This window comes from Artemia franciscana, chromosome 16 (assembly GCF_032884065.1).
Source record: "Artemia franciscana chromosome 16, ASM3288406v1, whole genome shotgun sequence".
NCBI classification, from domain to species: Eukaryota; Metazoa; Arthropoda; class Branchiopoda; order Anostraca; family Artemiidae; genus Artemia; species Artemia franciscana.
In genome coordinates, this window is record NC_088878.1 from 33,337,093 (window position 1) to 33,356,226 (window position 19,134).

The window sequence follows — 19,134 nt, forward strand, 5'->3', positions numbered from 1 at the left end:
AAGAAGGGGTTTGTACAAGAATTATCTGAGTGGTACATCATATGAAAACAGTAGGAATGTAAAGAAAGTGGAGACTTAAAATATGAACCAAGGACGTATGAAGTGGAGGCCATGGATTAAATTGTCGAGAATGTGGAAGATACAGCAAGACAGCATAATAGTAAAATATTTTACTTGCATGTTAATAAATTGAGAGGGAATAATCTGCACTTGTCCCAGTTAAAGATAGGAACGGAGTCACAATTAGTGATAAGGAAAGAGTGAAAGAGAGATGGGCAGAATATTTTGAGAATATGCAAAATCGAGATAGATTTGCAGAAAAAGGTAAAGAGGAAAATGAAAATAAGTTTTTGATGCCTTGGATGTAAAGGAAGATCTGTTTTGCGAGGAAGAATTAGCGACACTACTAAAAGAATTAAAAAATAATAAGGCTCCAGTATCTAACAATTATAGGAAAACCTTAATTAAACCACCGTCTTAGAAAGCTGATAAGAGTGAGTGTGGTAATTATCGAGGTATTAGTCTAATCTCCGTAGGTAGCAAATTACTTAGTAATATGATTCTTTTTAGAATGAGAGATGCTGTAGACAAAGTTTTAAGAGAAGAACAGTGCGGTTTTATAAAAGGCATAGGATGTGTCGATCACATTTTCACTCTTAGGTTAATAATTGAGAAGTGTATGAGTTGTCAAAAACTTTTAGTCCTCAGTCTTATAGAGCATGAGCAAGCGTTCGATTCTGTTCATAGAAGAGCTTTAGCAAAGGTTATATATACCCTTGCTTATATCCTTGTATGGTATACCAGACAAATACATTAAAGTGATTAGTGTTATGTACGAGAATAACACTGCTGCGGTTAAGGTAGGAAATAAGGTTAGCAGCTTTAGTAACAAAGTCACTAAGGCTAGGAATAAGTAAATACGAAAAGGCGACGCTGGATAGCAAAAAGATTGATCAGGTGGGCAGCTTCACTTACCTTTGTAGTATTATTAGTAAAGACGGTTGGAGCTGTGAAGATGTTATAGCCAAGGCTCAGGTTTTTTTTCGCAGTTAAAAAAAGTGTAGAAGAATAGGAAGATAAGTATGCAAACCAAGATTGCAATATTGGAAGCTACAGTGATGACAGTGTTCAAATATGGCTCTGTAGCATGGGCGCTCCGAAAAGCGGATAAATAATAAATAAATAAATTTCTATACAACTGACACCTTTTTAAAAGAAAAATGTTATGGCAGGGCGAAGAGCGGATCGACTGCGGCCTGATTTCCATTTAAAGTCGTCCTACGTTAAAAGTCTCGAGGTATGGTATGTTTATGTTTAGGCTGTTGGAGAAGGCTTCCAGTGATTTCATCTTTTCTACTGGGAATTGTAGTTTGTTCCAGACCCTGATGACCCGGGGTATGAACGAATGATGGTAAGAATTAGATCTTGCAATCTTCATCTTCACGGGCTCCAATTGCAGACTGTGCGATCTTTTGTTGCTTTGGGGACTTTTTTGAACAAGCTTGTCTTTTACGTTCCCAAAATTCTCATGAACTATCTTGAAGAGGGTTTTTAAGTCTAAGATCGTTCTTCTTGTCTCAAGTTTATGGAGAGTGAGCCTTCTTAGAGCTTCGTCATACGGAAGGTTTCTGAATCCTTGAAGTTCTTTTACAAAGCGTTTCTGGACCCGTTCTATTCTATCAATATCCTTTTTGAGATATGGCGACCAGATGACAGTGGCGTATTCAATCTGTGGCCTGACGTAGCTTGTGTATGCTGATATCTTTGAGTAATTGTCAAGGTATCGTAGGGATTGACTGAGTAGCCAGAGAGTATTCGACGCTTTACGCACAACCAGGTCGATATTCTTTTCTGGTTTGAGGTCCAAGCTCAAAATTACACCTAGGTCCTTTTCACAGGTAGATTTTGTCAGGTCGATACCTTTCATTTTGTATGAGTACATCGGATTTTGGCGGCCAAGATGGACGACAGAGCATTTTGCTAAATTTGGTGAAAGTTGCCATTCTTCGAGCTTCTCTGTCAGGGCATCCTGACAGATTTTTACTGATGAAGATTTACTTGATGTTTTCCAGAGAAATTGTCTACAGATCGTTCTGGGTACCCGGCTGACTGACCGTATTCCAAACAGTAGGCTGTACGAAAAATATGTTTCAATCCCGCTTTCTAGGGCTACAATGAAAGAAAGGTCAATTGTCTAGGGCATGTTCTGCGGATGAAGGTTGACAGATTGCCGACGATTGTCCTTTTTGGCGAACCGTCTAGGGCTAAACGGAAAGCAAGTCAAAACCGTCAGGGGTGGGAGGATGTTATGAAGAAAGATTTAAAGGAAATGGAATCTTAGGGTTTAAAGAGGTAGGCTTTCAATCGATTTGATGGGGGAGGAGCCTGCGTAGATGTGTTGGCCTCAGTTGGCTTGGTGCTGCGGTGAGTTGTTAGCAGTAGTAGTAGTATGTTATATCATATCTGAATTGAGATCAAATGATGACCTTCTGTCTGTACGATGAAGAAGCTAATAGGACCTAGAGGAGAACCTGAAAACATGCAGTAAGCCATCTTTCTGCGAAAAATAAATTGTAATAATGTGGGGTTTGGGTGCTGAAGGGTTTTAACTGGGACTGATACTAACTCTTTTATACCTCTTAATAGAGGCCGTTTTGACAGAGTTAAGAATTTAAATATCCTTGAGCACTTATGGATGCTAAGGATCGAGCTTCGAATGAGGTCCAAGCTCAGATCAGTCAGGTCTAGTGTGCTTTTGGGAATTTGCGTAAAGTCCTGTGGTAGAAACGAGAAACTGAACACAAGATACAACTCAGAATATACTCGGCATGCGTACGCTCTATACTTCCATTCGGCTGCGAGACCTGCCCACTAAAGACAGATGAAGAACGACAACTAGTCGTTCTAGAGCGGTGATCTAAGAGCTATTTGTATCATCAGACTGTTGCAACGAATCAGCAACCACAAATTCATGAATATGGGCGGATAAGAACTTATGAAGTCAATTATAATTAATAAAAGACCACTGAAGTGGTTTGGCCTTGTAATACGACGCCCTAAGGAGGCCCTAACATTTCATTGCCTTATTGTAGTGCCTCCCTCCTCCTGGAAGAAAAAACCATATGACCACATCAAGTCATAGCAAAATGTCCGAAAGAAAGACGTCGAACCACTAGGCAGGTTCTGGAAATATGGCTACATGTTTAACAAGTCGTGGCTTCAACTCATTCATCCACAGACAAAAGACTGATCACTTTGGCAGACCCTGGTCTTACAGCTTCCTGGTGACACGTTGGGTTGAATAGCCTGTGCCTTATCTTAAGTAAGGAAACCCCACCTTACTAGAATATTTTTGGAAGAAGATGTCATACTACGTACTTTGAATTGGATCATTTCAATATGTATCAATGGGTGGCCAGAACAGCCATCCTTCCCTCTCTATGCTTTCTAATTGAAGGTGTAAAGTAGCTTACTCTAAGGCTCCTACGGTTAAATTTTATTTGTATTTGAATACATTTTTTGTTTTCTTTGTTTTAATAGTTTCCTTCCAAATTAGTTGAGCTAAAATTATTGCTTGTAAACCTGATTAATTTTTTTTTTTTTTATGGTTATTGCTAAACACATCTGCTCAAAACATATACAATTGTTAGTTGAGCAAAAATGACACGCGACAGCCCTCTTATTTTGATAGCTTCTGTTCGTTTCAATTTTGAAAACATGTTTGTTTTGGGTTTTAGTTATTCCTTCATAGCAAGATTTAGTTTGACTTAGTATATGACTTTTATAAAGTTCGACTTAGTATATGACTTTTATAACGTTCGACTTAGTATATGACTTTTATAACGTTCGACTTAGTATATGACTTTTATAACGTTCGACTTAGTATATGACTTTTATAAAGTTCGACTTAGTATATGACTTTTATAACGTTCGACTTAGTATATGACTTTTATAACGTTCGACTTAGTATATGACTTTTATAACGTTCGACTTAGTATATGACTTTAATAACGTTCGACTTAGTATATGACTTTTATAACGTTCGACTTAGTATATGACTTTTATAACGTTCGACTTAGTATATGACTTTTATAACGTTCGACTTAGTATATGACTTTTATAACGTTCGACTTAGTATATGACTTTAATAACGTTCGACTTAGTATATGACTTTTATAACGTTCGACTTAGTATATGACTTTTATAACGTTCGACTTAGTATATGACTTTAATAACGTTCGACTTAGTATATGACTTTTATAACGTTCGACTTAGTATATGACTTTTATAACGTTCGACTTAGTATATGACTTTTATAACGTTCGACTTAGTATATGACTTTTATAACGTTCGACTTAGTATATGACTTTAATAACGTTCGACTTAGTATATGACTTTTATAACGTTCGACTTAGTATATGACTTTTATAACGTTCGACTTAGTATATGACTTTAATAACGTTCGACTTAGTATATGACTTTTATAACGTTCGACTTAGTATATGACTTTTATAACGTTCGACTTAGTATATGACTTTAATAACGTTCGACTTAGTATATGACTTTTATAACGTTCGACTTAGTATATGACTTTACTTCAACTCGTTTATCCAAAGGGTCTTGGGAATACCACAGCTTGGGAAAAAAGATTAGGAGCAAGAATGTTTTAAATTATGCCTAAATTTCTCAAACTCTATGTAGATATTATGTTTTCAGGTCTTGACTAGTGTCTATAATTTGATTAACAACCATTGACCTTAGACCATGTGTGTCTCCTACCACCTTCTAACTTCTTTTTTTTTTTACTGTTTTTCAGTTAATTGGTGGACGGCTTCGACAAGCTGAAATGGAAGCAGTTATTCGTGAGTTGAAATCTCAATTACAAGATGCCGAAGAAGAGAAGAAAGCGCTAAGGGAAAGGAGACCAGAAGAATCTATCGCTTTACTTCAGGAAGAGTTGGCTGCAGTGAAGCTCCGTGAAGCTGAAGCCACCTGTGCATTGAAGGAATTACGACCTAGAATTGCTGAACTTACTGCTCAATGGCAAAAACACCTACAGGTTCGTGTTTTTATTCTTATTCTTTGTTTATCGTTATGACATTTGAAAATATGTTTATGGAAGTTAAAGAAGAAAATAAAATATCTAGACGTTTGTTTTTTGATACACATAGTATTGGAAGAATTACGACCTACAATTGCTATGCTACGTGATCAATGGCTAAAACATATACAGGCTCGTGTTTTTTATTCGTTTTCTTCCTTTATCGTTTTAATTTTTAAAGGTATGTTCATCAAAGTTAAAGAAGAAGATAAAAATATCCTAGACGCAGGCACGTACGCAGGAATTTTTTCGGGGGGGGGGGCAAAACCTTCGAAACAGCAGATATAAAGTAGCACTTTTTTTATTTAGTAATACAAAAAGCACGTATATCGGAAAATACAGATTAACTTTAATCTGTAGTATTGTAGCGGATGGGGGGAAGAAGACTGAAGCCTCAAAAGTACGTTTTAGGCTCAGGTTATATTCATAGCGATTTAGAACCAGTGATTAATCTATTATATCCCACTGAAAGGGAAATTTTAGGGTTAACAGGGTTAACAATGCAATATGGGTGCTGGGGGGGGGGGGTAATTCTTCTATTGCAAAAACGTAGATTTTAATGAAAAATGATAGTTTACAATATTGATCCATTAAAAGCTCTACTTTTTCCTGAAAAGGGGGGATAAACGCCCTAATATCAAGGATGATTCTATCTTGCTGTGGAAAGCAAATTCTATTTACAAAAAAAAATAATAGTACAATTGCTAATTACTTCGAAGAGGGTAAAAAGTTAGACAGAAAATGGGTTAATAATTGGGCAGTGACTTGACCGGATAATTGCATGTTGTAAAATCCCCCCAAAAAGGCTTCACACGTGTATCTAGATTCTAAATAAATGCCCTACTTTTGCCAGAAATCCCAAGAAACCATGGGGAAATTAAACATTTCACAAAATTTTGGGGGCGGGCCCGAAGCCCCCCCCCCCCCCCTGCGCACGTGCCAGCCTAGACGGTTATTTGTTGATAAACATCGTATTGAAATGATTGCGACCGAGAATTAGATAGCTCTCAGATGGCTTAAAGTTGTGATAAGTCTGCAGTTGAGAGTACTTGACATGTTAAAAGTTTTATGGTTTTAGTCGGCGAGATCATTAATTTGCAAAATCTGAAAAAAATGGCTACATAACGTAAAGAAAGGTAAAAGATATAGATTTGTCTTTCGTGGTCTAAGGAGGGAGGGGGGCCTGTTGAGATACTTCCGTTAGTCTAAAAATTACATTAAAAAAAAATATAGTGTCCGATTTTTCTGTTTAATTTCGTTTTAAAGTGCTAAAAATTAAAGAGAAAAATCTTGCTAGATTTTAGGTACTTCGGTATACACGACCAATGTGATGTCAAAGAGTATTGGAGCTAATCCTAAAGTACTTGTTCAAATTAATAAATGAATTTTGCTGTTATTATTATCCCCCCCCCAATTCAAAAAACAAATTATGCGTGCGTACCTGATGTAAAACCATATCCACATTCCACTAAAACCGATATTTGAATAATAGCAATAACCGATAATAGCAATATTCCTATTGCTTTATATCTGAGGAAGGCGAAACAAAAACTCACAATACCTAAAATATATAATCTTAATGCTTCTAAAGCGATCGAAAATTCTGTATCGCAATCATACAACAGTTTTAAAATTCAAAGTCTTACCAGTAATGTCTTTCTAATTCCTTCTAAAGGACAGAGCTTTTACTATTGATTTTGAATTTATTGGAGACTTTTGGATCCAAATTTATAAATCTCTTCTAGTTCGTTCTAATTCGATAGAAAATCCTTTATTAATTTGCTTTCTTTGGCAAAAATGAAAAGGAAGGGAATGATTTAAAGAATTTATACTACTTTTCTTTGTGAAGTAAAAGCCGTATTATTTGATTTATATTTTGCTAAAAACTTCTAAACAAATTCGATGCTAAACTGAAATAACCCAGTGCTACCCCCCCCCCTTCTATGCACACAAAATTTAAATATATTCCAGGATAAATAAATATTTTCTCATTTTGATACAGTGTTTAAAAAAAAATCATCTGACACCCCTCCCCAAGGATAGGATCTATTTTTAATTATAGTTGTCTGAATACACGAAGTCTTTAAGCCCCTTCCCCTGAGAGTTGGACTGTTATGCACTTGTGTTTATCTTGGAGACCCATGGTAAACATATCGAAGGCTCAAAGTAAATGTATCAAAACGTCAATTTCTTTTACGGTCTTGACTTAAATATGCGCTTTAACAATACTTTGTGAATTGTTGCCTCCGAAACTATTTTTTTTTCATAAATGTTTTTACTTTATTATTGTATTTTTTTTCTTAATCATTGTTTACAAAATAATGACGTCATTCTAATGAATGGTTTCCTTTGGTGTTTGCTAGTCCGTTTTCAATTATCTACTCTTTCTTTTTTTCTTGTCTATTATTACGGAAGATACTAAAATAAAATAAAAAAAATTGGGTGGCTTTTCCAGAAATGTAGTCAGCAAACTGTTAATTTCGACTCTGGCTCGATTCTTGCACTATTAGATTCCTAGGAGTTTTGGCATTAACTCATTTAACACAGGGTGACATTTCATTAGTCTAAGCTGGAATTTATTAATTTGCAACTGCTTTTGGAGCAAATTACTCAAAGCCAATTCCGATTTCAGAACGCTTATTTCCTTGTTTTTACTTTATTATTGTATTTATTTTCTTAATCATTGTTTACAAAATAATGACGTCATTATAATGAAAGGTTTCCTTTGGTGTTTGCTAGTCCGTTTTCGATTATCTACTCTCTCTTGTTTTCAACTCTATTATTATGGAAGATACTAAAATAAAAAAAATTGAGTGGCTTTTCCAGAAATGTAGAGTCAGCAAACTGTTAATTTTGACTCTGACTCGATTCTCGCACTATTAGATTCATATGAGTTTTGGCATCAACTCCTTTAATACAGGGTGGCATTTCTTTAGTCCAAGCTGGAATTTATTAATTTGCAATTGCTTTAGGAGCAAATTATTCAAAGCCAATTCTGGTTTCAGAACGCTTGTTTCCTAAAAGTTTCAGGGAAAACTGTGTTTAATTTAGTTCATCTTGTAATGTAAAAGAAATTGCATCTGGAAATTTTGCGGGTATACCCCCCAAAACAATAAGTATTCCTTTCGTTCTTTTTTCTCTTGAAAGTTTCAACTCTGGGAAAAAAGCAACCTTTTCCTTGAATTTCAGCGGCTTTAAAACAGGCTGATTTTTCTTATGCTAAACTAATATAGGTTATTCAAAATGAATGTTATTTTCTCTCTCTCTCTGTATCTTTCTTTTTTTTCTCGTTTTTTTTTTAAATGTATCACGAAAAATGTCAGACCAGCAATCTTAACCCCCTTACGTGTACACCATTGTCTTTTGAGAGAGATATTAATCCTGATAATTTGCTAGAATTAAATTCCTAAGGGTGCTTGCAAACATCGGAGGGATCCCTCAATGATTTCACCCTGTCTGGGGGAAAGAGAGGGGTAAAAAAAACATTTTTACAGAACTACATAATACAATTTGCACATTTTTAGTCATCCAGGGGCGGAAACTTTATATATTTCCTTTTCTATTGGTCTGTCTTTCTGCTCTTTTTCTCTCTTATCCTTTTTCTTTTTTGACATTTCACTCTTGCTCCAATGTCTTTTTAACTTCTATTTCATTAAATGCGTTTCTAGGAATACCACAGTGAGCCAGTCAAAGATGGTGAGGCTAATCAGTCAAACAGCACTCCAAAGAAGCTGATGTTTTGGGAAAACAACGACGCCAAGCGCGCAGCTAAAGCAGAGGAAGAGTTGGTGACAACTAAACTTAGAGAAGTAGAAGCAGTGGCAGAGCTGAAAGAACTACGTCTAAGAGTCATGGAGCTGGAAACTCAGGTTGCATTTTTATTGCTGATTCATTACCTTGGTTGTCACGTGCAAAAACAATTTACCTATTCAGTTTTTTTTGCTAAATACAATCTAAAAGATTAATACGACACATTCTCCTTTGAAAAGGTCCACATCGTGTTGGCACGTGATGCTCCTGCTCGTCTTTTATGGAGATATCTGGAAGTTTTAAATATTACATGTTCTGGAAATGATCATCTAAACGCATTAATTAAATCATCCGACACAAAAAAAAAATGAGCATTGAATTAACAGCAGCAAGCTTAGTGAATAGTTGAAGGGGCTTCACTCAACTTGGCTTAATTCTTCTGCTGATTTGGTGCCAGCATCGAGAGAGCCATCCTCATCCAGAGCACTCGGTTTTGAACAACCACGGGTATATATTATAATCTTATTCCTGTTTAACTTCAGGAACTGGTGCAGACTGTCAGGCCATCTATTTCTTAGGAACGACGAAGTGGTCGTTTCCACCCGGTACTCATAGGTTTGAATTTGTAGGGGATGAACTTTCTTTGCATTCGAGCGATATAACCATTTGTCACTGACATCAATGACAATTTTAAAGACGTGAAAATAAAAAATAAGAAAAGCCAAGAAAAAATAAGAAAACCAAAATAAGAAAATAAAACCAAGGACATAAAATAAAAAACTATTTCTGCTTTGAATTAGGAAGTGATATTCATACACATTTTACAAGACAGTCCAATATAATTCGTCTTCCGCTTGTTATTGCCCGTATATCTCAATTTTCTATTCGGCATCTAGGACCCCATGCATGGAATTGTTTACCTACGACATTAAGAAACATAGATAATTTTCGTGAATTTCAGCGAGAATTAAAGCTATTTCGCCTTAATATTCATGGTTTTGATAGTTGAGTGGACCTCGAGTGGAGCCAAGATATTGGTTTTGTTTTAGGCGATACTGGTCAAGTGGTTTTAGTTTCTTTTTGTTTTGTAGGGTAATTGAATGATTTTTTTTTCTTTTCTTTTCTTTTTTTCTTTGCCTTTTCTTTTCTTTTCTTTTTTTATTTTCCTCTCCTTTTTCGTATTATTTTTATTTGTATGTGAATTGGGGTTGTAACCCCAACAAGCTTTGCTTCGGGCCATCGGCTTGTTTTGTTTTGTTTATTTATATCAATAAACCCATCTTTCTCTCTCAAAATAAATGAACTTTTGGAGGGAGGCTAGAATATGTTTGAAAATGTTAAGAAGACTAGGTCACTAAGGCTAGGAATAAATGAAGATGAAAAGGTGACGTAGGGTAACGAAACGATTGATCAGGTGGCCAGATTCACTTACCTTGGTAGTATTATTAACAAATACGGTGGGATCAGTGAAGATGTTAAAAGTATAATAGCCAAGGCTCACTGTCTTTTTTCACAGTTAAAAAAAAGTTTTGAAGAAAAGGAAGATAAGTCTGCAAACCAAGATTAGAATATTGGAAGGTACAGTGATGACAGTGGTCAAATATGGCTCCGAAGCATCCAGAGAAATTGCCTACGAATTGTTCTGGGTACCCGGCTGACTGACCTTATTTCAAACAGTAGGCTGTACAAAAATGTGGTTTAATCCCGCTTTCTAGGTCTATAATGAAGGAAAGGTTGAGATGGCTAGGGCACGTTCTGCGGATGAAGGATGATAGATTTCCGAAGATTATCCTTTTCGACCAACCGTCTAGGGCTAAACGGAAAGCAGGTCGTCCTCGTCTGTGGTGGGAGGATGTCGTAAAGAAAGATTTAAAGGAAATGGGAACTTCCTGGGAAGGTGTAAGGAGGGAGACTTCGAAAAGACTTGATGGAGGAGGAGCGTGCGTAGCTGTGTTGGCTTCAGGTGGCTTGGTGCTGTGGTGAGTTGTTAGTAGTAGTAGGAGTAGTAGTTACAGTACGAAGGACATCAAAATAAATTAAAACACGTTTTGCCGTATTTTTGCCGGCTAAAAGTCAGACTATCTTTACTCAATGTCAAAACCATGTTTTTGCCTCTAATTTCTGGTATTTTACCCTATATTGATTAATATTTATATTTTGATATTTACCAATATATTATTTTTTTTATCGTTAAAGCGCTAAGGACATCAAAATAAAAAAAAAACTTTTTGCCGAATTTTAGCCTGCTAAAAGTCAAACTATGTTTGCTCAATGTCAAAACCCTGTTTTGCCAACTATGATCTGGTATTTTACCCTGTGTTTATTAATGTTTGTGTTTTAATCTTTATTAATATAGTTTTTTTTATCGTTAAAGTATCAAGAGCGTAAAAAAAAAAAAAAAAAAAAAAATAATTTGCCGAATTTCAGCCGGCTAAAATCTAAGCTATATTTACTCAATGTTAAAACCATGTTTTTGCCGACTATTATCCGGTATTTTACCCTATATTGACTATTTATTTATTGTTAAACTACTAAGGACATCAAAATAAAAATACTGATTGCCGTCTTAGACCACGTTACATCTATTCATGCCTGAAAACCACGATTTCTTTTATTTTTCTTTTGGCTGTTTCAAAATTATTCAACTGTTTGGGCAGTATCCCATTTTTGTCAGTGTTGCCATGTTGAGCTGTGAATCTTAATGATTAAAACCAGTTGGTTGAATTTAACAACGCTAATATTCAATAAAGAATAAAATATTAACGCTATTTTGATTCTAAAAGACATTTACACTTTCAGAGGGAAGCCACACCTTCTTAACTAGTTTAGTGCCCTGTGTTTTCAGCCTTTTTTCCTTCCATTTTCTTTTTATTTCGCTCCTGCTGCTACTGGAACTTGCATAGCTCTATATGGAGGTCTTTTTTATATAATTTGAAGGTTCGATTCTCTCTAAATTTTCAGGATTTATAAATTACTGTACAAGTTTCCAGTTAACTAGTTCAAACAGTCAGATTTCATTTTGTACTTTAAAGTATTTATTTATTAATATTAAAACCACATATGTCAAGTTTCATGGTTGCATATATAACTTCTTATATTTTTTTAGAATCAAGTGCTATTGAATGCGTCTAGGCGACAAGATGAAGAAATGCGAACTTTGCAAAGCCGCGTTGAAGACTATGAACGATTGGAGAAAGAATTTCTACAGAAGACGAGAGACCATGATAGGAAATACTCAGATCTTGAATTAAAGGTATTAAGACTTCCCCTATTTATGAAAAATGTTAAAAAACCGGAATTCCAGTATGAAAAGCGGTAAAATTTTAGCCCAGTTTGCAAAATTCCAAAATAATTTACTGCTCTTTCATTGTATTTAACGAAATGTCGATTGTGGTCGGCAAAGAGTCAGTAATAAATTTCCCTTATACCGAATTAATTAAAAGAACACAAGCTTTTCCAATTTGAAAATAAGGAGCAACATTAAGATTTAAGAAGAACACAAATTATTATGTGTATGAGGGGGGCTGCCCCCTCCTCAATACTTTGCTCTTCACGATAAAGCTTTTTAGTATTGTAACAAGCTTCTCATTGTAACTAAACAGCCCCTGTTTTTCAGGAAATTGTTCTGAAAACTGGGACAAAAAGTCTAACTTTTTGAAGAAAAATTTATTAGATTCGAAATTTATGAGATTTTAGTTGAAGTATGTGGTGACCATGTTTTATCTGAACGAACGTGTGGTAAGGGGTTTGCATGGGTTAAGAATGACAGTTTTGACCTGGAAGACGGGGAACGTGTTGGGGGACACTAAAAAAGTTTGAAGATGCAGATGTTGAATAATATATATTGTAGTATAATAGAATAAATATTTAAAAATGTTTTTTTAGATGAAAGACGAGCTAATGATGGCCAGATTTCGCGAAGCCGAATAATGTATATTGTAGTATAATAGAATAAATATTATAATTTTTTTTTTAGATGAAAGACGAGCTAATGATGGCCAGATTTCGCGAAGCCGAATCAGCACAATCGTTGGCTGAATTAACTCAGAAAGTGGCAATGCTGGAATTCCAGAATCAGGAACTGGTCGCTCAAGGAAAGCTCTGCTCTGTTGACGACTCTGATCGCTATAGAGACCTTCAGGACAGGGTTGTCGATTTAAAAGCGGAAGTAAGTTTCTTATTTATTTGAGTTTTTTGTTCAAAATGCTGAAATAAAGAATTATACTGGAGTGGCGCTTCTGATATTGCTTGTACGACAAAAAATATTATGAAGTAAAAAAAAAAAAAAAAAAAAAAAAAAAAAAAAAAAAAAAAAAAAAAAAAAAAAAAAAAACACAATTAAGAACATAAAAGTAGCAAATCAAAATTATATTCGTAGCCAAATTTCTCGTACATATTAATAACAGTCATTGAATATGAGGGCATTTTTTCTATACCCTTACTACTTGATTGTGATAATAAGTGGGTTTTTTCGGAAATTAAGTTTTAAAAAATAGACAAGAGATTAATCCTAAGAGGAGGAGGAGGGAGGATGGAGCAAAATACGAAAATGGTCACTGTTTAGGCCGTAATTTCTGGCCTGTTTGCAAGTGTGTTCTTCATCAAGGAATGCGACCCAAGTCCTTCGCTTAGAAATACCCACGGGAACTTAGCTTAGCGTTTCAAACACCCTCTACCTTTCCTGAATTATGCTACTTTTCGTGTTTCCCCTGTAGGTACTAAATACATACCTCTAGGGCCAAAAGAAAAACAGTTCATTCCCGAATGGATTCGTAGGATGTCGTAAGGAAAGATTTAGTGGAAATTGGAACTTTTTATGAGGTTGTGAAGGGGAAGGCTTGTCCTGTGTATTAAGGAAGAATTAATATAAGTAAAATTTATAATACATAAAATTTATAAGTAAAATTTATAAATACGTAAAATTAAGTATTAAATACGTAAAATGTTGTAGAATGCAAAATTGCGAAGCGCTGTGTAATGAAAATGTTTTAGTGTGTTTGAGCATACTCAGATTACTTATTCTACAAGTCTGATTACTTATTCTTAGCATTTCGCGAAGTGTAAACGACGTGGGAGCTTAGCATGATGGCTACTTAAAACGGTCTGGATTAGTTGTCTGATAAGTTACTCCTGATAGCCCTAGGGAATACAGGGCAAGCGTGGATAAGTGACTTTATGTGAAACAAACAATTCAATCATTTCAGAAATTTCACACCGTCAGGGATCTGTTAATATGCTATGTTTACTTTGGTGTACACGTGGCCGTGTTTGCTATTCTCCGTTTTATCCGTAAGCGTTTCAGCTAGCATTTGGTCTTATTATTCTTTTTCTTATATTCTTCTTTTTATTCTTATTCTTCTATTTATTCTTGTCTTTTACAGATTGCATGTAGGGAACTTGCCGGATAAGACAGATAAGGGCTGTTCGAACGCAGTCTTTTGTTTTTTATTTTATTTTCCTTCTTGTGAAATCGTCCACCAAATAGCCTGTCATCGATTATACACTGATATTAATTGTAAACTGGTAGGTATGGCACCTCTCGGTGCCTGGTAGGTATGGCACCTCTCGGTGCCTGGTAGGTATGGCACCTCTCGGTGCCATAACTGCTTGATTTGCTATGTAAAATTCTTCTCCTAAGAATGAAACATTGAGGTCAAATAGAAGGCAGTAACTGAATAGGAAATGATACTTTGTCTTTTTTGCTGTTTTATTGCACATGAAAAAGTGGCTCTTCTTACAAATACATTAAAAAAATGTGACATTATTGTTTTACCACAAAGAAACTGAATCTATTCGCGAAAAAATTCCGAACTGAAATGAGGTAAACATTTTGGAAATGAGCTTAATTATAGAAACACCGCGTAGAAACAGAGGGACTATTTGAAAAAAAAAAAAAAAACAACTTGTGGTTTGAAAACTGTTTCGGATAATTGGGTTAAAATACCTCAGGATGAACTAACCTGGTTTTAAAACGGTGGAGGAGTATACCTGTCCAAAAATTGCTATTCCTTGCTGGTGTGTTGGTCAACTTTAGTTGACTGATTTTTAAAAAGGCACAGACGTTTTCTCTCCAGACTTTAGGAATAACATGATTGCCTTGCGGTATTATGCTGTAAAACTTGACCAATGGGTTCACTGTGGACTTTTTAATACGGAAGTATAGGGCAGTAACCTCTCTTGTTCTCTCTTTGGTTTCACCATAATATCACGTCATGGTGAAAACCGTGTTGGAAATATGCGGGGTTCCCCAAAATTATTGCGATTTTTTCGAAATTCAATATTGAAATATTGAAGCTAAATAAAACATGAAAAATAAATGAACAATAAAACTTAAATGAAAATCTGAAGACTAGAAATTAAATATAAACAGTGCCGTCAGTTGGGGGACAAGAAGGCCTGTGTCTCCCTCCTAGATGTTTCAACCTTCCCTCTTAAATTTTTAAAAATGCCTTTTCTTGGAATATTTTTATTGAAAATATTTTTTTTCCTCACGTTGTCAGATAGACTTTTTGCCCTCTTCTAAGGTCTATAATATCTTTTGAAATTGGAGTGAAAATGATTTTTTCTAAACAATTTTTTTATCCGTTTTCTCTTAATATAAAGTTTGGTACTTTATTAAGATAATTAAGGGTTATTTTATTAAGGGTATTATTATTTAAGGTATTATAATGAAGGGTATTAAGGGTTGTTTTCCTTATTGTCCTTGACATTCTCAGGAAAATAGTCCTGCTTCAAACAGCAAATTTTTTGTTTGTTTGTTTTTTTACTTATAACATATATTAAGGGATTTAAAGTAATCTAGTTTCTGAATCTGTTCGGGTTCGCTCTATGTTTTGAAGGCACTGCGAAGCAATCAGTTAGCTCTGTAACTTTATAATTCGGAGCTATATAGAATGCCAAATATTACAAAGATAAAAAACATCTTTCAAATTTTACAAAGAAATTTTAATTTTGGGGCTATGAATAAACTTAATCGCAGAAATGACATTTTAAATAACCTATGATGAAATATTAATTGTACTCTTTTTCAAGCTGCTAACTCCTACAACGCCGGATATAGAGAGTTTGAACTTAAAGAGTTCATAAAGAACTTAGCTTATGAACTTAAGAGTTCACTTAAGAACTTAAGAGTTAATTTGAGGGTTTGAACTTATTGAGGGTTTGAGGTTTGGGACTATGATTGAACTTAACCGCAGAAATGAAATTTTAAATATTCTATGATGAAATATTAATTGTACTCTTACCTTTTTTCAAGCTGCTAACTCCTACAACGCCGGATATAGAGGGTTTGAACTTAAGGGTTCATTAAGCACTTAAGAACTTAAAGAGTTCACTTAAGAACTTAAGAGTTAATTTGAGAGTTTGAACTTATTGAGGGTTTGAGTTTTGGGACTATGATTGAACTTAATCGCAGAAATGATGAAACCTATGATGAAATATTAATTGTACTCTTACCTTTTTTCAAGCTGCTAACTCCTACAACGCCAGATATAGAGGGTTGGAGGCTTGTTGTGTAAGTTGTATTTATAGTCATTCTCTATCCGGCATTATCTGGAATCAAGTTAAAATGCTACTATTCAAAAGTAACTTAACGCAGGGTACTAGAATCTGGGGACTACAGTACAGAATTCACCAAAGTGCTTCTACTTCGAGCTGTCACGCCCATTATAACCAAAGACTGAAGTAGTTTTTGCGTGTTAGGGTTGGGCAGCTTTCTGTTGTGATGACTCTTTTCTTCACAGATTCAGGGAGCCATATTCTCTATATTATTTAGTGTGTTGTGAGTCCTTTACTGAGGACTACAGTACAGAATTCACCAAAGTGCTTCTACCTCGAGGAGACGCGCCCCTTATAACCAAAGACTGAAGTAGTTTTTGCGTGTTAGGGTCCGGCAGCTTTCTGTTATGATGACTGTTTTCTTCACAGATTCAGGGAGCCATATTCTCTATATTATTTAATGTGTTGTCAGTCCTTTACTGAGGACTACAGTACAGAATTCACCAAAGTACTTCTACCTCGAGGAGACGCGTCCCTTATAACCAAAGACTGAAGTAGTTTTTGCGTGTTATGGTTCGGCAGCTTTCTGTTACGATGATGGTTTCCCTCACAGATTCACGGAGCCAAATTCTGTATATTATTTGATATGTTCTCAGTCCTTTAACTCGTTTCACTTCTTAGACGTGTCTGTATTATTTTCTTTTGAAGGAATCAAGAGAGACGTTTCAGGGGAAGTGTTCCAAAGAAGATCATTTAAAGTTGCAGCGCCGAATCGAACTGTTCCTTAGCTACTCTGGTCTTAGCACTAAAATAATTGGGTCAATCGATGTATTTTCATGTATATTTTTCCGGTTGTACGAAGGAAAGATTATGCAGGAGAACTTGTCAGAAAGGGTAAAACTTATTTGATATAGAAAGCAGCCATTGATGCTACATCACAAGTTTACTAAGAGACTGAAGAGGGTTATTGGTAAATAGTAAAGTACGTCCTTTCAGGCCTGTTTTAGATCAATTAAAGTGATATCAGCAGTGTTTAAGTACACCTTCATCCTCCGTATTTGGCGAGCGATGCGATGCAGAACGTCTAAAGTGGTATGATCGAGCTAGTTTTACAGCAAAGAGATATATCCAGCATTTTTGTGCATAGTATTTGACTAATCGAGATTTGTACTCCAGGACTGATGTATGGAAAAATAAATTCCTAAGAGACAGAGTTTAGTGTTTAATTGAGGTTGACCATTCAGCCTTGAAACACCAATTCTGTTTTTAGATGATCTGAATGTTAAAATAGGAAGATCTGGCTTGGGTCTTCATGTCTGGGGATGGTTGTTTGGGGTGTGGTGTGTTACAGCAAAGTTATACAGAGGGCTGTCAAAGTTGTCTCCTATGTCATTAAAGTAGGCAATAGAACGAGTATGCCAAAAAAATACGGCCCTGGGCTTTCAACTAAATGATCTCTATAAATGAACCTATCGAGGAAAACCCGCTGTGAACGGTCAGATAGAAAGCTGTACTTTAGTTACAACAGACATCTATAGATATGATATGCCATGCGTTTCTTCAGCAAGCCAAGATGCATATTCTGACAAAGTTCAGTGTTTAATTGAGGTTTTCCATTCAGCCTTGAAACACTAATTCTGTTTTTAGATGATTCGAATGTTGAGATAGGAAGATCTGGCCTGGGTCTTCGTGTTTGAGGATGGTTGTTTGGGGCGTGGTGTGTTGCAGCAAAGTTATACAGAGGGCTGTCAAAGTTGTGTCCTATGTTATTAAAGTTGGCAAGAGAATGTGCCAAAAAATACTGCCCTGGGCTTTCAACTAAATGATCTCTATAATTGGACCAACCGAGGAGAACCCATTGTGAACGGTCAGATAGAAAACTGTTCTTTACTTTCAACAGACATGTATGGATATGACATACCATGCGTTTTTTCAGCAAGCCAAGATGCATATTCTGTCAAAAGCTTTCGCCATGTGAAATGGCACTTGTCTATGTATTACCGCTTGGCAAATAGTTGGATCTGCTCCTGATGTGATACTGTTAAAGAGCAAGATGGGTAAAGCTTGAATCGGTAAAGCCTTATGGTTGGTAGAAAACGGGATAGCAAATTTTCTTTTCACCGTTACTAGAGAATAGGCATCTTCCATTTTAGTTTTTCTTTGTAAAGCTTCTCTTTTTATATCGTCTATAATCTATTATTTTCCTCATTTTAGACTTTATCATTTAGACTTTAATCTATATTTTTTCCTCATTTCTGCACTGAAGACAGTTTGTAGAAGTCTCGACCGAAATGTTGGCACTCTGATTTACCTCCTTTTCTCCGTTCTTCGTTTCCTTTAAATTTTTAATGTTCTTTTCTCTGTTCTTTCCTTCCTCGTTTTTTAACAATGAGGAAACGGGAGGATATGGCTGTTTCATTTTGAAGAATTCGAATTGATTTATATTGGCCGTATATTAGCTTAGCCATGTATATATCAGATTACTGAATTGACTTCGGTTAATTGTATATAAAACACACCTGAAACTGATAAAGATTTGTTTAATTTCAAGGAAGCATGTAACAAGAAGAAACAGATTTTATTTATAATTTCAATATTTGAAAGAAAAATAAGTCTTAAAATCTCATTATAGTTAAAAAATATATAACTTACTATTGATAATAAATCATTAAATTAAATTAATTAAATTACTATTAAATCAAATCGATTAAATTACTATTACTTAAATAGTAATTATATAGTAAACATACAGTATAATGAAATTATACTATTTAACTAAATATGTA

At 35.2% G+C, this 19,134-nt stretch overlaps 1 protein-coding gene across 1 annotated transcript in view; it reads left to right on the forward strand.

The window, feature by feature from the left end:
- Positions 1–19,134, forward strand: part of LOC136037360 (ecotropic viral integration site 5 ortholog-like) — a gene marked incomplete at its 5' end in the record, with an annotated part of 120,726 nt that overhangs the window by 87,369 nt on the left and 14,223 nt on the right. The window contains 5 exon segments of the mRNA XM_065720065.1: positions 4,817–5,059; positions 8,770–8,970; positions 11,958–12,104; positions 12,828–13,019; positions 16,318–16,364. Coding sequence (XP_065576137.1) covers positions 4,817–5,059; positions 8,770–8,970; positions 11,958–12,104; positions 12,828–13,019; positions 16,318–16,364 — 830 coding nt within the window.